This window comes from Vulpes vulpes, chromosome 3 (genome assembly GCF_048418805.1).
Source record: "Vulpes vulpes isolate BD-2025 chromosome 3, VulVul3, whole genome shotgun sequence".
Lineage (NCBI taxonomy): Eukaryota > Metazoa > Chordata > Mammalia > Carnivora > Canidae > Vulpes > Vulpes vulpes.
Window position 1 is genome coordinate 99,183,523 of NC_132782.1, and position 27,000 is coordinate 99,210,522.

Here is a 27,000-nt window from a genome sequence, read left to right on the forward strand (position 1 = left end):
AATCATCAGTGAGCAGTTGGTTAGGGAAAGAGGGTGGCTAACATCTGCTTCATATACCCCCTATCTGCTACCCCCTGCCAGTTAACCTTCATGACATAAGTTGCTGACCCAGGTAAGTCAAATCAATCCAATAATGTCTCATTTTGCAGAATTCAGTCAAAAGTCATTGCCTGAGGTGAAAATTCATAGTCAAAATTGCCCTTGAAAATCCCATACACCATCTTTAAAGTGCTGTGGAGTAACATCTCTCAGTAAGTCCAGCCCCAGAGTTTTCCTCTATGTTGGGACCAATGGCACTTTCTCCATCACAGCCCCAGATAAACAGTTGTTGTGCATATAGGGGCTGCGTCCTAGAACAGAAACACACAGAGAATTGTTCAATACTGCAGTCACTTTCAGGTCTGCTCAGGAGAGGGGCCTGGGAACTGAGAGTGGCCATGGGAGCCACAAGTTCACCCCTACCTGAGGGTTATCCCTAAGTGCACACTCACTGAATGGAATGGTGGACTCAGACACCTACACTGTTTAAGTGATATATATATTTTGAACAAGAAGCATAGACAGTTGCTCATGTGTGTGTTAAACACAAAAAGTACAGTGCTCCTGCATAAGCAGACTTCAATTTGGAATTGTGTATTTGTGAAAAGCAAGAGTCTAATTTTTATTTTTTTATTTTTTATTTTTTTAAGAGTCCAATTTTTAAAGTTAACCCCTTGAATCATGACCCAGGATCAGGAACTTGGGGTCTTCCCAGGGGAAAAATATCTATTAATTTGCTCATAGAGGGGTAGCCAAGGACACTGGAGGAGAGACAAACTACTAATTTAAAAATGAAACCTACACCATGGATGAGGGTGAGAAGGGTGTTTAGTGGGCAAAACTCTGTCTCTAAACCCTTTCTTGGGGATCTCTACTCCTTGCCAACCTAAAGATTTGGAAATCTTTCCTAATTCCTAAAGAGTGGCTTTGTTCCCATTTCTCACAGATCACCAAAAGTGACTCGATACATCACATGAGCCACTCCCAGAGGCAGCCAGAGCTGCCCCCTTTCCCTGCTTCTGTTAATGAGCAACCATCGGAACTCTATCAGGTATGTTCACCTGGCTACTGCTCTTCTGCTGGTACTAGTGGAGGGACAAACAGACAGACTTGACGAGTGGAATCAATGGCTTTGGTTACTTCTGCCACCAGAAAAGACTCTAGCGATGTGGGGAAAAGAGCTATCCAGTAGCATAAAGGTGAGTTAGGATCCGGCCTTCTCTCTACCCTGCCATATTATTCATCCATTCTAAACTTCTGCATCTTCAGTTATTTCTACCTTATAGCCATGTCCACAAAGAATAAAGACAATGGAAGTAAATTACCTGACTCACAAATAAACTGTTTATTGAAAGCCAGCTGTGGTCCCTGACATCAGAAATCATGCTCACAGTAGACAGAGAAGTAACCATCCAGGAAACATTTGCCTGAGTTAGAAGGTAGAAGTAGTGTAAGGCATGTGAGACTTCCTGAGTCTCCATGTAGTAGAGCTTCAGCTACTCCAGAGGTGTCCTTCACCATGTCCTGCTCTGCATTTCTCCCCCTGTAGACCATCATGTCGCACAGCTTTTATCCCCCCTTGATGCAACGCACGTCGTGGACACTGGCTGCACCCTTCAAAGAGCAGCACCACTACCGAGGACCCAGTGATTCCATTGCCAACAACTACTCCTTAATGGCCCAGGACCTGAAGCTGAAGGACCTGCTGAAAGTTTACCAGCCAGTCACCATCAACATCCCAAGGGAAAAGATCGTTCAGGGGCTGCCATTAGGTATTTGTAGCAACATGCTATACCGGCTCAAAATGGGACATTGAGTGGGATGTTTAGTCCTGGGTTCTAGTTCTGGCTCCTTTGCTTGCTGCAGCTAACCTTGGATAACCTCATAGAGTCTCAGTCTCTGCATCCATGAAATGAGAATGATTGTGATAGCTAACATTACATTTATCATATGCCACATCCCCTACATTTGACATACCCCAAACACTTGTGTTATTGATTGCTGTGTAACAAATTATCCCCAAAACTTAATGGTTTAAAACAACCTGTATTGGGGCACCTGGGTGGCTCAGTGGTTGAGCATCTGCCTTTGGCTCAGATCATGATCCTCGGGTCCTGGGATCAAGTCCCGCATCAGGTTTTCCACAGGAACCCTGCTTCTCCCTCTACCTATGTCTCTGCCTCTGTCTCTGTGTCTCTTGTGAATAAATAAATAAAACCTTTAAAAAATTAAAATTAAAAAAAAATAAAACAAACCAGCATTTATTATCTCACAGTTTCTGTGAGGTGAGAATCTGGGCATGGCTTAATCTAATGATTCTGGCTCAGAGTCTTTCACAAGCATGCAGTCAAGGTGTCAGCCAGAACTATAGTCATCTAAAGGTACCCACGGACGGATCCTCTTACACACTCTCAAGTCCTCGGGTCCTTGCTGGCTGTTGGCCATAGACATCAGTTTCCTGCCACGTGAGTTTTTCTATGAGGCAGCTCACAACATGGCTTCTGGCTTCCCTCAGAAGGAACAAGGGAGAGAAAGAGAGAAAAGAGCCAAAAATATGGTCTTTTGGGAATTTAATTCTGACATCCTAACACTTTTGCTCTATGCTGTTGGCTAGAAGTGAGTCACTAGTCTAGCCCACATACACAAGTGTTATGATACCAGGAGGCGGGGAATAGTTAGGGACCATCTTGGAAGCCGCTTACCATAGTACTTTATATGTATTAATTTATTTAATCCTAATGGGTAAAGATAAATCTTCTTCAGTAATTCTTACTACTTGTTTGTTAGAGCCTCTTCATCTGCCCTCTGTCTCAAACTTATTTTCATATTTTTCATTTTTCTCTCTGTGCTGTATGTCCGGGTGAGTTCCTCATATGTATCTCTTTTTTTTTCTTTTTTTTTTAAGATTTTATTTATTTCTTCATGAGAGACACACACACAGAGAGAGAGGCAGAGACACAGGCAGAGGGAGAAGCAGGCTCCATGCAGGGAGCCCGATGTGGGACTCGATCTCAGTATTCCAGGATCACGCCCTGAGCCAAAGACAGATGCTCAACCACTGAGCCACCCAGGCACCCTCATATGTATCTTCTAATTCACTAATTTGCTCTTCAACTCTGTTGAGCCTTGAGATTATCATGTCTAATGATTTTTTTTTAAATTTTCATGACACTGAGGGGGGCACTTGACGGGATGAGCACTGGGTATTATTCTGTATGTTGGCAAATTGAACACCAATAAAAAATAAATTTATTATTTAAAAAAAAAACAATAAAAATTTTCATGACAATATCTTTACATTTTCAGATTTTCTAATTGGTTCTACTCATGAGTGTCATCCCTGCCAATTTCTTGTTTAATTATTATGGACATAGGTCTTTCAATATTCCTGGGAGGATCTTAAACATTTATTTTGGAGCAATGTTTGTATTGCTGTATTATTTTCACTTTGTGAATCTATCCCTTGATTATTGAGTTTACTAGCTATCTTTGTTAGTGTTGTTTTTTCCCATATGTTCTGGGATTTTAGTTTGCAGGTTTGTGTTGAGAGTTTTTTCCCTTCTTGCTACATGTGTCTCCCACCCCATTGTTTTTATGGAGGTATGATTCACATACAATAAGATGCATAGATCTTAAGGGTTCAGTTCAGTGAGTGTTGACAATTGTTTATACCATATAGCCACAACCCAAACAGGATGTGGGGCATTTCCATCATTAGAGAAAGTTCTCTTGTGCTCATTCCAATAAGTTCTCTCCTCTACCCAATACCATCCCCTTTTTATTTTTTTTTTAAGATTTTATTTATTCATTTGAGAGATAGCTCATGAGTGCCAGAGAGGAGAAGCCAGGGGGAGAGGCAGAGGGAGAAGCAGGCTTCCCACTGAGTGGAAGCCCAATGCAGGGCTCAATCCCAGGACTCTGGGGTCATGACCTGAGCCAAAGGCAGACATTTAACCAATTGAGCCACCCAGGTGCCCCATAATCTGACTTTTTTATTCTTATGCCGTCACCTATCCTCTTAAAACCTCAAATTAGAACCAGACCTTATATTGATGGTTTAAGACCCCCCCATCCTAAGGTGATATTTGGGGATCTTGTAGATGTGGTCCCTGAGACCATGTGAAGCTCAGCCTAGTTATTATCAGGCTTCTTCTGTTGTCTCTGGCTGCCATGTGAATTGAGGATCCCTGTGCTTTATCTGCATGTCAGTGCTACTGTGTCTTGGGCCTGTCTTCATGGATAGAACAGCCTTGTTTCAGTGCTGGTTTTATGCTATGAGCCTAGCGCTAGTCCCCTACAATCATAGGGTGTTTTTGGATTCTGTTACTCCCCCAGCTAACTAACTCCTCCCTACTCTTGGATACAGAAGCCAAGTTTATGACTTTTACTTTGTACTCTGTGCATTTCTGGTCCACATAGAAAAGCATCTTGTTGAACATTGTAATGTCTTTTTAATTTTTAAAGAGTCTGTTATCATTGTATTTGGAGTAGATTGAGGAGCTCAAAGTATGAAGTCAGGATACATCTAGACTAGGAGTCTTCAGTTCTCTTTGATACTATCAAAATGTCAATTTAATATTATGTTTTTAACACCTCTCTGTTAATTTCTTTAGGCTAAAGGCTTAAGCAAGCAACAGTATCTAGTTAAATTTTGTTAGTATAGTTATATATCACTTACTGAATTCATTTGTAGTTACCTTATATTTATTGTAAATGATACTAGTTTTTCTCTTCAAGATAACCATATTTCCTTTAAAATAAGTATACTAAGTTTAAAAGTCCGCACTTATTTAAAGACAAATGTTAAACAGTAATTTCCAAAGTTTAGAAAGTAGGGCATATAGGGTTAGTGAGTGAATTGGGTAGGCAGTTATTAATATTTATCAATTATATGAATAAATGGAAGGTATGTGCATCCCCATTTCACATGTGGGAAAGCTGAGGCCTGGAGTGTTGAAATTACTTCTTCAGAGTCACACAGATGATTAGTGCTGCATGTGGGACCAGGTGACCCATCTCCTATCTCATCCCAATGCACCAAGTCTACTCTCCTTAGTCATGTCCCTATGAGTAAAGGATGGCCCAAGGCCCACTAGCCATCCCTGATGTGTTTCTTCTCTCTTGCTCTAGCGAGTAACTGCTCTTCAGGGCCCAACAAGAAGAAAAGAAAGTTCTCCCCTAGAGACAAAGAGGATCTCACCAGGTAAGTGTCCCTATGGGTATTGGGGATTGCAGGACACCAGGCGGAACTGCAGGAGTCTTAAAACCATGCTCTCAATCTTGATTTCAAAGCATTCTCAGACTACAAGAAACCATGTTTTGTTTTTTTCCATTAGTCCCCTTAACCCAATTTTTTAAGGCTCTGAATAAAACTAAATTAACCAACTGAACAAAACCAATGCTAGCATTCCTACGGGTGTGCATCGTTAGAGGTTGTCATTGAAGGACACGCCCATGCTAGTTGATGACACAGAGGAGAGGGGCTTCCCCTGCATAATAACACTCAGCAGCATAGAGACAGTAGGCTTGACACAGAGCACTTCTGCACTTCTGCAGAAAGCCAACAGCTGAGCTGTGTCTCCTTTTTTTTTTTTTTTTTTTTTTTTAAGATTTTATTTATTTCTTCAGGAGAGACACAGAGAGAGAGGCAAAGACATAGGCAGAGGGAAAAGCAGGCTTCCTGTTGGGAGCCTAATATGGGACTCGATCCCAAGACCCTGGGATCATGCCCTGAGACAAAGGCAGATGCTCAACCACTGAGCCACCCAGGCATCCCTGAGCTGTGTCTACTTTTCAGGACCAAGCTGGCCTGCAGTATCTCAGTCTCATCACCTATAAAGAAGGAGGTGGTGATATCTTCAGCCTTTCCAGGAAGCAGGCCTATGAGTCCAGAAGAGCAGATTGATGTGATGTTACAGCAGGAGATGGAAATAGAAGGTAAAGAAACCCAACCGTCTGAATCAGACTTAGAGGTATGTTCTTGTTGCTTCCTTTTTCTCAATTTGCTGAGGATTATTCTTGGCATCTCAGTGATTCTGAACTCAGAGAGAACAGCAGAATCACCCAGGGAATGTTTTAAAAATACCAAAGTCCAGACCTCATGACAGACTACCAAATAAGAGTCTGTGTGTGTATATTTGTATGTGTGTGTGTGTGTGTGTGTGTGTGTGTGAATTGTTTTAGTGAGTCTTAGAAACCTTTGGTTCCTCGTAGAACATAGGTTGCAAAATGATGACCCATAAGCTAGGGTTGCCAGATTTTGAAAAACAAAACAAAACAAAAACAGGACACCCAGTTAAATTGGAATTTCAGATATACAATGAATAATTTTAAAAATTATACTAAAATGCTAAATGTATAAGCATATCCCAATGTATCTATAGTTTATCTGGCAACTCTACCATAGGTGAATTTGGCCTATAGATGTGTTTTGAAAATGCAGGAAATCTCATATAAGCTGGATTTCTAACCTCTTTTGAAAAAATTAAGAAATTTAAGCTGAGAAGTAACTACCTCCTTTCGATAAAAAATATATTTTCCAGTTTGTGAGAGTCTCCAGTATTCTTTATTATTTTCTTATGTCCAGCCAGCTTTCACTCACTAACATTCCTTGCTTGGTTTTAGGTAGACTTTTGAGTTTCTAACCTATTTTAAAAGAAGAGGAACAAAACTTTAGAGCAAATAGCTTATGAGTTTATAGTATGTATAATAAAATGATTTATGGTAAAAATCATCGGGACTAAGTATGTGCTATTGGCAGAATTCCATGCTAAACCCTCTAGGTGCTTGACCCCATTCAAGACCTGGGTACTAGGATTACTCCGGTTGTCCAGGTGTGGAGATTGGGGTGAGGTCTGATAAAGAACTTGCCAGAGGTTACACAGTAAGAGGCACAACTAGAACTTAGACCAGGTCTGGCTGATACTAAAGTCTCTGTGGTAGCATTTCTCACACTTGCCTGATGATAAGAATCACCTGGGATGCTTGCTGAAAAACCCCAAACTGACTCAGGAGGGCCTATGGATCTGCATTTTAATAAGAGCCTCTCTCCCCACCCCAGGCAGTTCTTACAATGAGGGAACTTTGGAAGTTTCTTCTCTATGGGGAGCTCCCATTTAAATTTGGAGAAAGGTGAGCTCAGCCTTTTCTGACCGCAGACAATTGTCACTAAAGCTCAAACCTAATTTCCTGTGCTTCATGCTTCTCATCTATCTTAAAGTATTCGTTCCTAGAGCTAACCAGCCTTACAGCAGCTTAGCGCCCTAAATAAACAAAACTTCCCGAAGTCACCAGGTCACACTGGCCATTTTTGTTCAGTTTGTGTGTTTGTGTTGCTTTTCTAAACTCGGAAACCCATGGTCAGATTAGAAGTACCATAAGTCTCACTTTTGGGTTATTGGACTTTTGGGTAATTCTCACTGGCAGCTACAAGCCACAGGATCCAAGGGCTTTGTAGGCCATCATTGTTGTTGAGGAGGGTGAATTACTGAGTCCATTGGAGGATCTTGTTAATCATCGTCTTAAAGTTCAGCAGATAGATTCCCTCTGTCCTGGCCTAGTACTCATCCCCCTGTTCCTATCTGCATGGCATTTGACAAGCCCATCCTTCTACCCCACCAAAATCTCTGGCTCTGGTTGAATCCCACAGAGTCAAGGGGAATTGCCCACCATCACACTGCAGTGAGTATGTGGTGATGGGCCCCAGGAAACCCGATTGAAAGGAGTAAAGGGTAGGGTTGGGTGGGGTGGGGTGTGAACAGAGTACCCTGGAGGCTAACAGATGTGGGCAGGTGGACACAGTTCACCAATCACAGTCATTGTCTTGCTGGTGGTTTGTTTATGGAAGAGGTACTATTACTATTTGACCAACGGGATCCGAAAAGACATGATTGCCCCCGAAGAGGAGGAAGTGATGCATCGGATTTCAAAGCTGATTTCTAACACGCTGCTGACAAGTCCCTTCCTGGAACCCCTGGTGATCCTTCTGGTGAAGGAGAAGGAAAATGACTACTACAGTAGCCTCATGAAAAGCATCGGTAAGGCTGGGTGTAAATGGGGCAAGGGGTTCCTTTGTGGAGAGCGCCTTCTTCCTCTATCAGTCCACCCTGGTTCCTCTAAAAAATGCCAAAAACATCCTTTTCATTCACATGCTCTCCTGTACATCACTGATGTCAACGCTAGCACTTCCTGCACTTCGATGTGCATCCATATAACTTGAGGATCTTGTGAAAAATGCAGATTCTGATTAGACAAATCTGGAGTGGGTCTGAGAGTCTTCATTTCTAACAAGCTCCCAAGAGATATGGATGCTGCTTACCCCAGGGCAACACTAGGAATAGTAAGGGTCTATTCAGGTTTTAAAATCTAGCTCAAGACCTGCCTCTTAAGTATTTTTTTTTTTCTCTGCAACCCTCAGTGGTCCTTCCTGTCTCTACTTTCAACTCAACCTGCTTTGGAACGTCTCCTGGGCCATAATTCTCCTCTGTTATATAACACTGGCATTGTCTTTTCATTTCTTATGGGTCTTGGCCCTCCTATTAGACTGTTAGTTCTTCGATGGTGAAGGACGTGTTATTGATTCTAGCTCCCCTTCATCCTTAGGCCTGTGTCTTGTACACACAGTAGGTCATTGGGAAATACTTAATGATGGTGAGTAATGTGAGAAATGCATCAAAGAGGAGAGGTGATCATATGAGTTCCTTACCTTTCTATTTTATCTGCAGAATAGCTGTCTTTACCAAGATGTCTAGTTATTTTTAATTTCCTAATTAACTTTCTTTTTTAAAAAAATATTTTTTTTATTTATTCATAAGAGACACACAGAGAGAGGCAGAGACATAGGCAGAGGGAGAAGCAGGCTCCCTGTGGGGAACCCAATGTGGGACTCGATGCCAGGACCCCAGGATCATGACCTGAGCCAAAGACAGATGCTCAACCACTGAGCCATCCAGATGTCCCCCCAATAACTTTCTTGTCTACTCTAGGATAGAAAAATCATAAACATGTAAAGTCCTTCAAATTCCAGCCTCAACTGACTTCTGCAGTCTTATCACCTTGAACTCTAACATCTAATATTTCTACCACAAAGTAACTCACAGCACCTTGAGCATGCTTTACAAAAGTTATACAACTGCACTTCATTACATGCTGTTCCTTCTGACCCCTATGCTCTTCCTTTCCTATCTTGTCTACAAATTCCTACTCATTCTTCACAATCCAGCTCAAATGTCACTTCCTCTGAAGCTTTTACCAATCTTTCTTTCCTGAGTATGTGAAATATTTTGTTTCTAAATTTCCATTTCTTTTTTTTCCTAAGATTTATTTATTTATTTTAGAAGGAGCAAGAGGGAGGGGCAGAGGAAGAGGGAGAGAGAAACCCAAGTGGACTCCATGCTAAGTACAAAGCCCAATGTGGGGCTTGATCCCACAACCCCAGGATCAGACCTGAGCTGAAACGAAGAGTCAGATATTTAACTGACTGTACTACCCAGGCACCCCTAAATTTCCATTTCTAAGTATCTGGTGTCATCTGTTATGTTGAATTTTTTGTGTGACTGCTTAGGTGTGGGAAATCAATTAATGATCAATGAGGTATCAGCAAATAGTGATTTCATTGTCATGCATGATGCTAGATATCCTCATTTGGGCTCAACTCCAGGTTCTAAGCCTTAGACTGTGAAGTTACACTCCTCCTTCTCCTTGAAATTTCTTCAGAAAGAAAACAAACCAACAGAGTAGAGCTTCCCCAATTTAATTATATCCAGAGGATTATCAACATCATGGGTATTATCAGTGTAAATAGTCAGAGGCTCATTTAATTCTAAGTACTGCAGCTAAGAGCACAGTGTCCAAGGTCCCTAGTTACTAACAAAGTGTGTGCTCTGTTGGTTACTTAGTTGATTACATCCTCATGGACCCAACAGAGCGAGAAAGACTCTTCATCAAGAACATTCCCCACGTGTTTCCTCAAAGAGTGATCCGGGCCCCTGTGCCCTGGCACTGTGTCTACAGGAACGCCAAGAAGTGGAATGAGGAGCATCTGCACACTGTGAACCCCATGATGCTTAGCCTGAAAGAACTGTGGTTTGCCGAGTAAGAAATTTCTTCCCACCCTTTTCTTTGCCTTTCTTTATTGTTTGCACACAAAAGACAATATTTTAGGTTGGGCACAGTGTGAGTAGCCCTGCCCTTGAAGGGAAATGACGAAAATCCTAGACCCAAAGTGCATATGAACTGTGAGTGACAGCTCTCCGGGCAGTGAAATGACCCTTCTTTGTGCTCCCATGATACCTAGCACCTATCTTGAAGTCCTGGCTCATCCTGGAACAGAGCAGACTTGGAGCCAGCCTGCTTAGGCCCAGATCTGTTTTTTGTTGTTGTTTTTTTTTAAGGTTTTATTTATTTATTCATGAGAGACAGACAGAGAGAGAGAGGCAGAGACACAGGCAGAGGGAGAAGCAGGATCCCTGCGGGGAGCCCCATTCAGGGCTCTATCCCAGGACCCTGAGATCATGACCTGAGCCAAAGGCAGATGTTCAATCACAGAGCCACCCAGGTGCCTGCAAGATGAGCTCTTGAACAGACTGCATTCAGGGAGGACCTGTCAGAGTTGACAAGCCTTGGACATCCAGATGGAGGGGGACCTAGGGTTCCTCAGGTAACTCCATGCCAGCACAGGGATGGCAAGTAGTGGTCTCAGTTATGTTCATGAGTGACTAAATTGGCCACAGCAAGTGGAGGAGTTTAGAGGATAGAGGAGCCACTTTTTTTTTCTTTCATTTTTCTAAATTGAGGTATAATCCACACACCATAAAATTCACCCTTCTTAAGTGCACAGTGCCACAGTTCTTGATACATATTTGTACTAAGTATATATTTGTACAACTCTCACCACTCCGTCATTCAAGAATATTTTCATCATCCCAAAAAGAAATGTTGTATCCATTAGCAGTCTCCTCCCACCCACCCCCTTCTGCCTTCTACTCAGCCCCTGGAAACCATGAGTCTGGTTTCTGTCTGGACAGATTTAACCTATTCCAAACATTTCATGTAAATGGAATCATACACTATGACCTTTCCTGTCTGGCTGTTTTTTGCTTAGTATCATGTTTTCAAGGTTCATCTGACATTGAAAATGTATCAGTATTTTGTTCCTTTCTGCAGCTGAATATTACTCCACTGCATGGCTGCACCATGTTTAGTTTATTCATTCATCAGCTGCAGAGAAGAGAGTGTCATTTTGGGAGTTCCATAAAGTGAGGTGTAAATCCTGGTGGGAGAATAAGTCCACCCAAGTTCAATGAAAAGTCAGGCTGATGACATGATGAACTACCACCATCTGAGTTTTTATTAGAAAATCTAAAGCCAGGGATGCCTGGGTGGCTCAGTGGTTGAGCGTCTGCCTTTGGCTCAGGGTGTGATCCCGGGGTCCTGGGATCAAGCCCCAAATCAGGCTCCCCACAGGGAGACTGCTTCTCCCTCTGCCTGTGTCTCTGCCTCTCTCTCTGTGTGTCTCATGAATGAATAAATAAAATCTTAAAAAAAAAATCCAAAGGCAAATATGCTTATTTAATTTTGATTGGTTGAACTTACCAGTAGCTCAGACATTTTATTTTGGGGAGGCTCTGTAGCTTTGAATGTGTTTAGTCTTAAGGGAGCCCTGTTTCTTAGAGAACTTACTTGTTTATCACATTCTTAGTTGTACCTATATTTTCAGAGGGAATTGAGGGGGAAGTCAAGCTAGCCTGGAACTGACCAATAATATGAAATAAGCACATTCCCTTCTTTGGATTGAATTCAGTTTTCTAACTCATTGGGGATGCCAGTCAGGACACTGAAAAAAAAAGGTCATCTTCTAATAAGGCAGAAGTATATAGTGTAATAATTTATAGAATGGGCTCTCAAACTATACTACCTGGGTTCTGGTTCTTGCTTTGTCAATAATGAATAGTTAATCTCCCTAGATCCCTGTTTTTTTATATGGGTATTATATGTATGTATGTAAAATGGGAATAATAATAATAATAATACTTACCTCATGGGATTTGTTGGATGAGTTGCTAGAACAGTTTTGGCATATAATAGTTGTTCCATAAATGAAGGTACCACTATAACTATAAGCATGTTTATGGCCTCAAAAAATAAACTAGAAACTACCATTTCAGAGATGGTAAAATTTGACAAATTCTCACTGCTAAGAAGATGTATATGTGCATTTAATTTGATCATGTAGTGAAGATGGCAAGTTATTGAACCTATAGATTCTGAAAAGATAGTATTCTTACCACTTGCTTTTTGGAGTTCCTTAAAGATTATATAGGCAACAAAAGCAAAAGTGAACCAAAACCATTTAGAAGATTTTTGTCAGTTGAACAACAATAGCAACAATACCACAAAAGATTTGTTAAGGAAATGATACAGACAGCTTTTCTCTGTGACCTGCTTGATTTTAATTTAAAAAATTCTAAGAAGTCACCTAGTAATTAGTGAAGGGTGAGGGACTTGGAGGCCAGAATGAGAATTGTGGTTTGAAGAGCCACTGCAGGAAGTCTGTTAGGACTGAAGATAAGTAACTTAATTGCCAGATGGCAACAGGGCCATACTCAGGTTGGATATCAAATGTGTGGTGAGGGAGGTCTTGGGTTCTATCCTTCCTTCCCTAACAGTGCTTTGTGACTGGCCAGACAAGATGGGGACTAATTTAACTACCTTCACCAAGAAGGAATAAAAAATGGAGGCTGTGGGATTTAAGAAGGATGAGGAGAAGTGTCCTAGAGGTCATTCCAATGAAAATGAAAAGTAAGAAATGAGACAAGCTGAAAAAGTGAGCAAAGATCTAGTTGAGGAAGTGAAAGATAGTGATGATTTAAAAGACTGACTTATAAATGAATGGAATAGACATCAGAAAAAGATATGGTGGCTCTCTAAGCTAAAAGAGGCCTCAGGGGACATGATAAAGAGCAACACATCCATTGATCTGAGAGAAATGGGAGAAGATAAGAGCCTCATAGGAGACAGTGGAAGGAGATTCATGTGTTCATTCCACATATATTTTTCATGTGTCTGCTTTGTGTAAGGCACTGTGCCTACAGGATACTGTGTGTGTTGGTGAGCCTGCCAGCCATTGCAGGTAGGTCTATGGAGGGTTTTTTTGTTTTTTTGTTTAGACCAAAGCAGTCCTCCAAGTTGTCCTGAGTGGCTCACTCAAGGGCCACACTAAGGATTAGATGGAACCTACTTGATCATGAAGGTGTTGCTTCTCTTGACCTATCTTCTCTGTCTTCACGTTAAAGAACATTGATTTGTCCATTTGATATTCTAGGTCCCGGCCAGGCAAATACCAGGTTGGTGCCAAAACCCCACTCCCCAGATGTGTTACCCAGAGTAGAACACATAGGAAGGCTCAACAAATACCAGTTGAGTTGGTTCATCTATCTGCTCTTTGCAAGGTTCCTGTGGACTTTCTACTCCCTCCTCAGACTCCCAGATTTTTCAGATACAGTTTTACTCTCCTTGAAAAATAAGGATATATGCCCTTTGAACCCATCCTACAGAATTCATGTTTTAAAAAAAGATTTTATTTAATTATTTGACAGAGAGAGAGAGCACAAGCAGAGGGAGTGGCAGGCAGAAGGAGCAGGAGAAGCAGGTTCCCCACAGAACAGGGAGCCCTGACATAGGGCTTGATCCCAGGGCCTTTGAATCATGACCTGAGCTGAAGACATGCTTAACCAAGCCACCCAGGTGCCCTTAGAATTTATTTGTAAGTGTCTTTGCAGCCCAGGACATTTCTCCCTCTCTTTTGGCAGATTTCGAGACCTCAGGTTTGTTCGAACAGCAGAATTACTGGCAGGAAAGTTGCCTCTGCAGCCTCATGAATATTGGGATGTGATCCAGAAACACTGCATGGAAGCACGCCAAATCCTTCTCAACAAGTCAGTATCTGGCCTCAGAATCGTACTGCATCACAGTATCATAAACTCTCTGGAGTGAGAGTGTTTCTGGAGTGAAAACTGGTTTCCAGCCTGGAGGTTGCAGTTTACTGACTTCCCACTGGCCTCTTTCTCTGTCCCCTTCTTTGCACTTTCTATCCCCAGACAGTCTTTGTGTCTCGCCATGTCCACTCTTCTTCAGCCCTCACTCCTAGTCTCCTTCTGCCTTTTTGAAACTCTCATTACCATTCGTTATTGGAGTTACCACTTCCCTTCCCTTCTGAAGTCTGTTAGACTGTGATAGATACCTGACAGTGCATTTGAATGATTTATGTTCAGGTGGCCCAGATAAACAACTGCAATATTCCAGAGTTAGGGAGCTTTCAAAACTGAGATGATTCCTTTTTCTTTTGCAAATGTGTGCAGGACTGTGTCCAAAGCCAGAGAAATCCCCTTATGTGAAATTATGGTGGTAATACCCACCAGTGGGTTTTTATTATCAGAGACAATGCATATGAACTGTTGGCACATAGTAGCTGCTCAATAAATATCCTAGTTTTTATCTTTACAACTATGGCTATTCCTAGTACTTTTCTAGCATTCAGAAAAGAGATGTGATAGGATGAAAAAGATAGGATAGGTTTCCACTGGGAATTAGGAATCGAGGGAAGTAGGAAGAAAGAATAAGGAGGCATCCATTTCTGCTTCTGCTTTTCTTATTTCTAGGACCAACTTCTGAGCAGCTACTGTCACATTGGAGTTTCCCTTCTTATGTTTTCTTCTTTTTCTCTTCTCTCTCTCTTTCTCCCTATTAAATCTGAATCAGAGGCCAGGCATTTGTCAAGGAGAGAAATTGGACAGAATATCCCAGTTCCTTATGCCCTTTTACCACAACCTCTGATTATAGTGAAGAAAGCAGAGACTCTTAGAGCAGGACATGCCACCACTATCCCTTGTGTATTTGAGTATGCTAATGGAAGAGTAGTACCTCAATTCATATCTTATTTCTTTCTTTCCAGCAAAGAGGTGTTTACAGGTCGGGTGGCCAGGGATATGAAAGTACCAATTTGGAAAGCTGCTTAATGGGAACTGAGCCATCTTTCTGGTCAACAGAGAGTGGGGAATGTCTGATCGGACTTGTCCAAGCTCAGAAAAGCTTCTTACTCAGATGCCCTCCTGTCTTTACAGGTGGATCCCTACTTGTGCCCAGCTTTTTGTCTCAAAGAAGGAGCAGTGGGTCCATTTTGCTCCCAAGAGTGACTATGACTCTTCTCGTAACATTGAGGAATATTTTGCTTCCATTGCTTCTTTCATGTCACTCCAGCTGAGGGACTTGGTTATTAAGTCTCTTGAGGACCTCATGTCCTTTTTCATGATACACAAGGTATGTAGGGGACCAGCAGTAGGCCCTTTTGAGGGGAAAACAACTGAGACCATCAGAATTCTGTTACATTGGTTCTCAGCTGTAAGCCAGGATAAAAAGTAAAAAAATTCTTGACTATCACATATATCAGATCATTATATGCTCATTAAAATGATTTCTGTGAATCCCAGCAAGCTTTCCTGAGTTAATTAACTACTACTGAATTGGCCAAGTTCTCTGGAAGTGGGGAAGTTGATAAGAAGTTGTTAAGAAAATTTAAAGAAAGATTGAGTAAAATGGAATTCATACCCCTTATAGGAAGGAAACAGGTCACTTCTTTATCCTCTCTGTTAAAGAAAGGAGTTGAAAAGTTTTATTATCAGTCTTTGGCTTGATATTTAGGGAGTGTTGTGTATATCATTGCATATATTGACTTTTTGTTCTTTGAAAGGGGCATCCCTGAAAACAAAAGGCTTTGTTGACCTAATAAATAACTTTCTGCATGAAACTACTACAGTGAAGTCAAAATAAAAGCTAAAAATACTAAGTCCTATGTTATGATTTCAAAACATAGTAGCATTCCCTAAACTTAGATAGCCTAAGGATCAAGGAAGATTCGTTTGGATTTTATGCCATGTGCACATTTTACCTTAAAAAAGAGTAATAAAAATATAAAATTACCTTGTTATAAAAGGTTAAATTCTAAGTATTTTTCCAAATGAAGTAAAGATGAACAATTGACCTTTTGCTCAAAAAAATATAGAAGCCAATGCTACTGAATTTAGACTCTGATGTTAGCTTTCTAACAAGAACCAATCTATAGATGTCACTGTAGTCATCTACTTTGCTAAGCAGAAGAGACTCAGATGTAGGAACAAATCTCACTCTAAAATTCCATACAAAGGGAAAGAAGGGGAAATTTCTGGGTATTTGATACATGATAGCTATGCAACAAATGTTTATCAATCATCCTCAAACAGATCTGGAAATGTCTAACATAATTGACTTAAACAAGTACTTTACAGCTGTGCTATGACAATTTTGTTAGGCAGTGTAGTTTATGAGAAATAACTTATGTTACTAGCCTGATAGGAAATTGTACATGTCAATATTTCTGTTGTAGGAATGTTGACATTTTAAGTGTTTAAAATAGACTATTAAAAAAAATAAATAAAATAAAATAAAATAGACTATTAACTCATTAGCAAGCTCCTTCTGAGGCATATAGATAACTATTGATGCTTTTGGATTCTGTCAACAAATTTTTATTGAGCACCAAGTATGTATTAAATGCTGCCTTGGATATTTTGGAGGGATCAGACACATATCCTGCCCTCGAGGCTAGAGTAGAGAAGATAAAATATACATATAAATATCTGCAAGAGAGAAAGATAAAATATCATGAAGGAATGGAAATTCAGAAGTTCAGAAGTAGAAGAGATTGGTATCTTGCTGGAGAATAGGGAGGCTTCCAAGAGGAGGGAATTTTTAGCTGAATTTTGAAGGATAAAAAGGATTTGAAAATACTAATGCAAGAATTTCTAAGCAAAGTAAGCATAGTGAATAAAAGCTTTGGGGAAGGGGGAGTGGATGAGGTCAGGGTGGGCTAAGCCATACCTAGACCTTACTTGAACATAAACAGTATATGGGACTCCACATTTCCATTTCTGGTGTTCATGTCGTACTGTGAATGGATAAAATTCACTCCTTTGATTCTGGAAGGCCCCACCTTGTGACAGCCACCATATCTTATATCTCCTAAAGGATGGGAATGATTTTGAGGAGCCCTACCAAGAGATGGAGTTCTTCCTACCTCAGCTAATCACAATAAAACTTGAAGTCATTGAACCCATTATTGTCTTTAATCCATCTTTTGATGATTGCTGGGAATTAATACACAACTCTTTCTTGGAAATTATTAAGAACTCTAGAGAGATCCCCAAGGTATAGTATCAACTGAATCATTTGTTTATAGTTTTATTTACTTATTGAATAAAATATATTTAAAATGGCTGTTTTTACAAGGTATTTAGTTAGAGGAGTTTTACTTTGGGAGATAAATGCTGAATATACTCCCCCCTTGACTCCAGAAAAGAAACTTAGGCCATAAAGAAATGTCCATGCATTTGAGAATTGTGCTTTTATTTTTTTTTTAAAGATTCATTTATTTATTTGAGAGCGAGAAGAGAGCAAGCAGGGGGAGGGGCAGGGGAGAAGGAAAGAATCTCAAGCAGACTCACTGTTGAGTGTGGAGCCTGACATGGGGCTCAATCCCAGGACCCTGAGATCATGACCTGAGCCAAAATCAAGAGTTGGATGCTTAACTGACTGAGCCACCCAGATATCCCAAGAATTATGCTTTTAATAAGAGCATAATTAAGAATTACTTTGTGAGGAATGCCTGGGTGGCTCAGCAGTTGAGCGTCTTGCCTTTGGCTTGGGGCATGATCCCGGGGTCCTGGTATTGAGTCCCACATCAGGCTCTCTACATGGAGTCTGCTTCTCCTCCCTCTTTGTATATCTCTGTGCCTCTCTCTGTGTCTCTCGTGAATAAATAAAAAAAATCTTTACAAAAAAGGAAACCTTTGTGAGCAAGTAGATTTCCTCCCCACCCTGGCCGGCCATGATCCAACTTCAAAGGGGCAGATGTGTCCCAAGCCATATCCAACTTAGGTTGATTGCACAATGGAGCAGTGCAATGAACTCACCAAGAATCTTCATAAAACGATATCTAATTTAGTTTGTTTAACCACTGAAGGCATCAAAGGGAAAAATTAAAGCTTCCCTTCCTGGTCCAAACCCCTTCCAGTTTCCTTTCCTAGGTGGCATTGCTAATCATATTTCAGACACTTAACAGACTTTTATTGCTGGCCAGGATCACCCACATGAGTGTGACTCTCTCGTGCTCTATCTTCTATTTCCCTCTGGATGGTCGATGTGTCAAGAAGACCAGTGCCCAGCGCCACGTAGGGAAGGGAACTGTGGGGTGTTTTTCTCTCTTTCTCCTCCTCCCTCCCTTCCCAGCGATTATGTGTAATGCTTAGATGCTCTTAAGTACTCTTCTCCTTGCAGTCTTATACTTATACTTATACTTATACTTATACTTATACTTATAGTTATACTTATACTTATAGGATTCTAAAAGCTCAAGATTAGATTTGGGGGCTGTAGAGCAGCATTTGAGGCCAAATGCTACAGTCCGTCTCACCAGATAACTCTAAATTTGAGGTTTCAAATCCAACCAAGCCTGGTTAACAAGAAACTGGGTGTGCAGAGGGGAAAGAAACAGTGGGTAACTCTTCTACAATCAATATTGTAGAATTTCCTTCCTAGGAAGGAAATGAAAGAAGAGACCCTATAATTTGGAAGGATAAGTGTGGGTCTTGGGGACAGATAAAGTACATACCACTCAAGTTCTCTTTCACAGCAATATTTGTAAGCAGCTGGGCTGGGAGAGCCTAGAGCTCACTCATGTGGCTGTTCCAGCAAACATCAGCAGGGATGGTAGTAGATTTAGTGGATTGTAATGACAAGGAGATATAATCACAGGTCATAGTGTATACCAGGTTTGAAACCTAGACCCAAGTGAATGCCAATGGCACTTTATCAGGTTATGAGAAAAAGCAGCCTAGGTTCAGTATTCTCCATCTAGAGATGCCCACGGCACTGATTCATGCCTCAAACCCCATAGACTATTTTATCTCTGAATTGGATATTGAAACTTTAAAAAAAAATAGCCCCTCGGGTTGAATATCTAATAAGAATATCTAAGAACAGGGGCAGCCTGGGTGGCTCAGCGGTTTAGTGCCGCCTTCGGCCCGGGGCATGATCCTGGAGTCCCGGGATCAAGTCCTGCATCGGGCTCTCTGCGTGGAGCCTGCTTCTGCCTGTGTCTCTGCCTCTCTCTCTCTCTCTCTCTCTCTCTCTGTGTGTGTGTGTGTGTTTCATGAGTAAATAAATAAAATCTTAAAAAAAAATCTAAGAACAGCAACAGGTAGACAGTAGCCCCAACCCCTAGCAGACCTGCTTTTTTTATGGTTAAATTTTATTTTAATTTTACTTTATTTAAAGATTTTATTTATTTGAGCAAGGGTGAGGGATAGAACGTGAGTGGGGTTAGGGGCAAAGGGAGAGGGAGAAGCAGGCTCCCTGCTGAGTATGGAGCCCAACGCAGGCTTCAATCCCAGGACCCTGAGTTCATGACCAGAGCTCAAGTCAGATGCTTAACCATCCAGGTATCCCTTTATTTATTTATTTTTAAGATTTTTTTTTAAGATTTTATTTATTTATTCATGAGAGACACAGACAGAGAGAGAGAGGCAGAGACACAGTTAGAAGGGAGAAGCAGGATCTGTGCAGGGAGCCCGATATGGGTCTCCATCCCAGGTCTCCAGGACCACACCCTGGGCTGAAGGCGGCGCTAAACCACTGGGCCACCTGGGCTGCCCTAAGATTTTATTTTTAATTAATCTCTACACCCGATGTGGGGCTCGAACTCACAATCCTGAGGTCAAGAATCCTATGCTCCACTGACTGAGCCAGCCAGGTACCCCCCACATTTAAAAATAACAGTTTCAAGGTACAGAAGGGAAGCCTGTTTATGAAAAGGTTACCAAAGTAAAGGAAACCAAAGTAAATAGTAGAAAATACTTGTCTTAGTAAATTGAGACATGGATGCTACAATACTGATTGAAATGAAAAGAGGTGAATGAGAGGCATAAATACAATGAAGTGGGGTGAACTAAGGGTTTTCTAAAACTAAAGATGCAATAAGGAAAATTTAAATCAGCATTAGCAGCCATGTCAATGCATTACTTTCATAATCAGAAATACACACACACATACACACATACATTATTATGGAAGGGGTCTACTTAGGCCAGTCTCTCTCCTGATGGGAGAATTTTCTCACTCTAAGTGCCAGGGAAATCCTGAACTTGGAGAAGTGTGTAGGTGTGAGCACTAAGGGTGATGACAAGAGCAGGAAGTCAGGAACTAGAGAACCAGGGAGATCAGCAGATGGTAACCATGATTACCTGGAAAAGGCACCATTGATCTCTGTTTAGTTTTACAGACTACTCTACAGGGCATGGGAGAACCAGCCACATTTAAAGGACAGTAAAAGGTTTTACTTTCTCTCTCAACTGACGACTTCTTCTCAAGAAACAATCCCTTATGCTGCCCACATGTAATCTCTTGCATGGTCTGGATATGCCAATTATGTGTCCCTAAACCATTTCATCTGTATGCTTGACCAATGCCAGATCCTCCATTTCTTTGCTTTCAACCACTGTCTGCAGTGTGGCCACAGCAAAGAAATTATTCCTCCACTGGCTTAAAAACCTTTGGATTGTCCAAAGAGGGAGGACACAGACTATTTGCATTAGCTTTTCCCCTTTTCTAAATCAGTGCATTTTCATCCATGGTACATAACTACTGTAACTAAGTAGAGCACTCTGACAGTCTTTTCTGGGACCAATCACTTAACTTTCTCAGTAAGGAGGGCAGTGGGTCCCCAGCAGGGACTTGGCCATCTTCATGAGTCATACAAATGAGAACATTTCTCAGGGACACACATATGCCATTAAGAAGTTAAAGAACCTGAGGGGCACCTGGGTGGCTCAGTCATTTAAGCATCTGCCTTCGGCTCAGGTCACATTCTACTTTAAGCAGGGAAACCTCACATCCTAACTGAGGTTCATGGGGACTCTCCATGGACCAGAGACTTGAAAGTTCAATGAAGGGAAAGATGATTAACCCAAAAAGAGGGAGAGGAGAGAGGTCAAGGGAACAGAAGGGTGATTCTGGTGCTATCCAAGAGGGAAAAGAGTGAAAATGTAAACTGGTATCCCTGGAAATGTGTCTGTTGCAAAAGATTTTACATTTTGGTGCCATTTCCTTTCTTAATGTTGTGTGGCTGTCTTGTGACACCAAAACAATTTCTATTCTTTAGGTGGAATCTGTCCTGTTCCCAGAGTTGAGAGGCTATAATCTCATTCTTGGAACCGTTAACACTGAAGAAAAACTAGTTTCTGATTTTGTGGATCAAACCTTTGAGGTATTTCAGAAGAATCAAGTTGGACCCCGCAAGTAAGTAGGTTTAGTTGTAACTTAAGCCATTTTGTTATGGATTTGTTTGTCATCAATTTACAATCACTGTTCCCACATATCAAAAATGCATACATAGTGAGAATAGCCCACTACTTACACAGGTATTACTCTTTATCTCCACTTTACAGGTGAGGAAGCTTTCCCAACAATATACAGCAAATAAATAGAAGAACAAGAATTCAAACTTAGTTACAGGTCCACCTCCATTGTTTGAAGGCTGTGAAGCCGGATAGGTTTTGGTATTTAGAAATTTCTGGATTTTAGAAAAGTAACAATATACTTTTATACAATGTATACTTTTATACAATGTATACAATTGTATACAAGTATACAATATACTTTTTTTTTAAAGATTTTATTTATTTATTCATGATAGTCACAGAGAGAGAGAGAGAGGCAGAGACACAGGCAGAGGGAGAAGCAGGCTCCATGCAGGGAGCCTGACGCGGGATTCGATCCCGGGTCTCCAGGATCGCGCCCTGGGCCAAAGGCAGGCGCTAAACCGCTGCGCCACCCAGGGATCCCCAATATACTTTTTATACAATGTATAAAAGTATATATCATATATTATGATCCAGTTTCAACAAGACCTCAGAAAGCACCCCTTAATTAAATGTATTGATATTTCTACAGTGAAAAGTATGAATATTCAGCCAAGTAGCCTCATATTAATTTAGACCAGCTTTTGCTATCAAATGAATTTTGAAGTGGCTTTCTGTTTTCAGAGCTTTTTGGACTTGAGAATTAAAGAAAGGGGATTGAGGACTAGTTATCTGAATGCTCCTTAATTATTGTACTGTAGAATATCTCACAGTTGCTCATGTGAGCAGTCCCTAGTTTAGGGTAATCAGATAAAACAGCTTCCAAACTGAGACACTTTGAGAGTGAAGAAGGCTTTATTTTTTTTAACTTTTTAAAAGATTTTATTTATTTATTCATAAGAGAGACCGAGACATAGGCAGAGGGAGAAGCAGGCTCCATGCAGGGAGCCCAACGTGGGACTCGATCCCAGGACTCTGGGTTCATGCCCTAAGCCAAAGGCAAACCGCTGAGCCACCCAGGCATCCCTGAAGAAGGCTTTATTAACAATTGCCATGGCACAACAAATAAATCTGGGTGATCCCAGGCAAACCAGAATACATGGGTTTCTTCAAGGCAGCTCTGTCTACATATTAGACCAGAAAACTCTGGATTGTGAGGAGCTGCTGTACATGGTAGGATGTTTAGCAGCATCCCTGACCTATACCCAAATGACCCCTGAGTGGTCAGATCACCCCCAGTTGAGAACTACTCAAATCTAGTCTGAAAATCATAGACTCAGATTTGGAAGCTATGTCCTTATGAATTTGATGTGGGGGCATCTATTTGAAACCTCTGTTTCCTGTTTTTGGAGTCTGACACATAGTTTGTCTTTTTGGGCTGACTGCTCCTCATACTATGTCTCAGTTTTAGAATCTCTGAACTATTGGCCAATTCCTAGAAGTGTACCACTGGGTCCTACATATTTTTTTAAGTTTTTTTTATTTATGATAGTCACACACAGAGAGAGAGAGAGAGAGAGAGAGGCAGAGACACAGGCAGAGGGAGAAGCAGGCTCCATGCACCGGGAGCCCGACGTGGGATTCGATCCCGGGTCTCCAGGATCGTGCCCTGGGCCAAAGGCAGGCGCCAAACCGCTGCGCCACTCAGGGATCCCCCACTGGGTCCTACAAAACTAATTTTGCTTATTCCATAGTTAAGCATTATTTTATTTATTATTTTGTTTTATTTTATTATTTTACTTTATTTCTTATTATTTTAATTTTTTTAAGTAGGCTCCATCATGGGGCATGAACTAATGACCTCAAGATCAAGAGTCACTGCCCTACTAAGCCAGCCAGGTGCCCTCATGTCATCTTTATTTTCATTCAAACTTTTTAGAAAGACTTTATTTTTTAAAAAGCATTTTATTAATTTATTTGACAGAGAGCACAAGCAGGGGGAGTAGGAGAGGGAGAAGCAGGTTCCCCACTAAGCAGGGAGCCTGATACAGGGCTTGACCCCAGGACCCTGGAATCATGACCTGAGCCAAAGACAGTCCCTTAACGAACTGAGCCACCCAGGTACCCCTAAAAAAGTAAAAAATAAATTACTTTATTTTTTTTTAAGATTTTATTTATTTATTCATGAGAGACACACAGAGAGAGAGAAACAGAGACATAGGCAGAGGGAGAAGCAGGCTCCATGCGGGGAGCTCGATGTGGGACTCGATCCCCAGGACTCCAGCATCACGCCCTGAGCTGGAAGGCAGACACTTAACCACTGAGCCACCCAGGCATCCCAAATTACTTTATTTTTAAGTAATCTCTATACCCAATGTGAGGCTCAAACTCACAATCCTGAGATGCAGAGTCTATGCTCCACAGACTAAGCCAGCCATATGCCCCTAATTCAAATTTTTTTTTAAGTCATAGCATCCCAGATACATCCTCCATTTGGGAGAAATCTGTCCAGCCATTTTTGCATGATCTAATAAGACAGGAAAACTTAATTTTATCCACAAGATTTTAGAATCATTAGTTCCAAATTTTCATCTTAAAACTTAGTCATAGAATTTTAGAGCTGGAAGAAGGGAGAGGAACTAATGTTTATTACATATTGACTGTATATCAAACACTTTATTCAATGCTCTATATGTACACTATTATAGGTAAGCCTTACAACAATCCTTTGAGGTGTTAATATTTCCACTTAAGGTTTATGTATACAATTGAATATTACTCAGCCATTAGAAATGACAAATACCCACCATTTGCTTCGACGTGGATGGAACTGGAGGGTATTATGCTGAGTGAAATAAGTCAATCAGAGAAGGACAAACATTATATGGTTTCATTCATTTGGGGAATATAAAAAAATAGTGAAAGGGAATAAAGGGGAAAGAAGAAAAAATGAGTGGGAAATATCAGAAAGGGAGACAGAACATGAAAGACTCCTAACTCTGGGAAACGAACAAGGGGTGGTGGAAAGGGAGGTGGGCGAGGGGTGGGGGGTGATTGGGTGAGGGGCACTGAGGGGGGGCACTTGATGGGATGAGCACTGGGTGTTATTCTGTATGTTGGTAAACTGAACACCAATAAATAATAAATTAAAAATAAATAAATAAAAATAAAAATGCCCCAAATAAAAAAAAATGTACATATTTCCACGTAAGACACTGATCTTTGTAAAAGAGAAATATCTTCTCTAAGTTCATGCAGGTAGGAAGTGGCAAAATTGGAATTTGAAGCCAAAGCTATGAATTCCCAGTTCAGTATACTTTTTGCCATATTATATTTTCCTTTCCTGTTTTGGGCTAATTTTTATGATCTTATATCTTCATTTGCTACTTTTCCTAATCTGATTTGGTGACCTGTATTTGCTTGTCTGATTTTATACCCTTCGATTATGGAAGATACTTAAACGTATACAAAAAGTATGATGACTTATTGGATAACATGGCAGAACAAAACATCACTGCGTTCCTGAAAGAAAATCATGAAATTGAGGATTTTGTGACGGTAGGAAATATCACTTGTTATTTCATATCTTGGTGACTTGTGCTGCTGACAATCCAATACGTAGTCAATATATTTTGTTAGTATCTCTGCTGTGGTCAGCATTGGACTCGGCTGGCTGGGGGGTGCAGCTGGGGGCAAGTGCATGAAGGCTAAAGGCAAATCAAGCTGCTGACTGTGCTCCTTTCTACAGAGGATCAGTAGCATAAAAAAACGGAGAAATGAAATTGCATCAATGCACATTACCGTGCCTTTGGCCATGTTCTGCCTTGACACCATGACCCTAAATTATGACCTCTGTGAGCGAGCCCAAAATCTTAAAGACCGTCTGATTCAATTCCAAGTGGAAGTAAACCGGGACACCAATACCAGGTACTGTTCCTATGGACAGAGAGATAGCAACAATATTTGGCATGAATGGGAGAATGGAAAAGTAGCCAGAACTTGTACCTTCCAGCAATGACCAGACAGAAATTCTAGCTTAGGTCGTTTCTGCCCCAGAGAGAGGGTAGTGGGGAATTCAGGTTCAGGCTAGATGGTGAACAGAAGAAAGAACACTATGTGGGGTTTGGAGCAGAAAGGAAGAAAACATCTGGCAGCTGTCCATCTCTGATCCCTCAGCCTTTGCTTTCTTGGAGGCATCTTTAGGGAGATGCCACGTCATGGACTTGGCTGTCTGAGGCCACAGGCCTTCTCCCCGGCCATCAAGCACACATTCAGAGACACAAGGTGCTTACTGGCACCCCCTGGAATCACTCCTGTGTGGGCTTCTGTTGTATAGGTCAGAGGAGTCTGTCATTCGATCTTCAGCTCAATGTGGTACCTTCATTTCACCAATGACTATATATTAGTGAAGATGTTTTTGGTTCTAAGGGATAGAAGCCCAGATAGACTGGCTAAAGTGAAAAGGGGTGTCTGGGGCTCACGTGTTGAAAAGTTCAGAAATTGCTAGATTCAGGCCCCCCACACTGCAATTAGGGATATAGCCTGTCTCCCTCTACTCAGCCTTCATTCTCTGACTGGCACTCTCCAGTCGAGGACCTAGCAGCTCCATGCTTATACCTCCCAGGTATCCATCCAGAGGGGGAAGTGGTTTCTCCCTTTCCAGTTACCTCAAAGATCCTGGCCCATGTGACACCAGCCTGACTTGGGTATTTTATGTAGCCCTGAACCAAATGCCATGGTATAACTATATGAAAGTTGCAAAATGATTAATCCATGTTATTCTAGCTCTCCAGAGTGCTCTTAACTGTAGACTAAGACAATTTAGTAAGCACGGCCACTACTAATATTGTTATATGTTGTATTATTATATGTTGTATTATCCCTCAACATACAACATATGTTGTATGTTGAGGGATTGTATTATATTATATATATATATAATGAATAATACAACATATTAATATTATAACAATATTATATATATAAATATATAAATATATAAAATTTTAGCATTTTCTAGTACCTTAAGTTTACAGAATACATTTCAGAACCTCATGAGCAAATTTGAGATAATAATAACCTACCATTTTTCCAGCACATGTCTGGAAACAGTCTGGGCACTGTATAAGCATTCTGAACACCATAGATCTAATCAAGTCTTTACAACAACCCCAGAAGATGGTTCACTATTCTCTCCATTATGCTAGTGAAAAAACTGAGACTCCTGAGAGGTTAGCAAGTGGCACATTACAGGGCTTAACCTAGTTTATTTTGACCCCAAAGTCCATACTTTCCACCACCACACTCACCACATTCAGCTTTCTCATAGAGTGATGAAACGATAGGATTCCTGGTTTGAGTGCCAGAAGATTTGGTTTTGAATCTAAGACCTTCCATTTACTAGCTGTGTGTCCTCTGACTTCACCTCTTGGATCTTCAGTGTCTGCCTATAGAATAAAAATTTGGGACCAGGACGTAGAACTACTTCAATCTAGTAGGACACTTTCTTTGGGAAGTTTGAGCTTCAAAGAAAATTTATTTTGTAAGCAGTAGTTCTTTTGTTCATATTAAGTGA

The 27,000-nt window shown here is 41.0% G+C and overlaps 1 protein-coding gene across 1 annotated transcript in view; it reads left to right on the forward strand.

The window, feature by feature from the left end:
• The window catches only part of DNAH3 (dynein axonemal heavy chain 3), a 170,698-nt gene that overhangs the window by 8,501 nt on the left and 135,197 nt on the right, over positions 1 to 27,000 (forward strand). The window contains exons 4-15 of the mRNA XM_072753699.1: positions 986 to 1,090; positions 1,589 to 1,811; positions 5,170 to 5,242; positions 5,837 to 6,011; positions 7,886 to 8,075; positions 9,936 to 10,131; positions 13,848 to 13,973; positions 15,159 to 15,354; positions 17,098 to 17,277; positions 21,287 to 21,423; positions 24,878 to 24,983; positions 25,174 to 25,352. Of these exons, the coding sequence (XP_072609800.1) occupies positions 986 to 1,090; positions 1,589 to 1,811; positions 5,170 to 5,242; positions 5,837 to 6,011; positions 7,886 to 8,075; positions 9,936 to 10,131; positions 13,848 to 13,973; positions 15,159 to 15,354; positions 17,098 to 17,277; positions 21,287 to 21,423; positions 24,878 to 24,983; positions 25,174 to 25,352 (1,886 nt within the window). The remainder of the gene's footprint in view (positions 1 to 985; positions 1,091 to 1,588; positions 1,812 to 5,169; positions 5,243 to 5,836; positions 6,012 to 7,885; positions 8,076 to 9,935; positions 10,132 to 13,847; positions 13,974 to 15,158; positions 15,355 to 17,097; positions 17,278 to 21,286; positions 21,424 to 24,877; positions 24,984 to 25,173; positions 25,353 to 27,000) is intronic.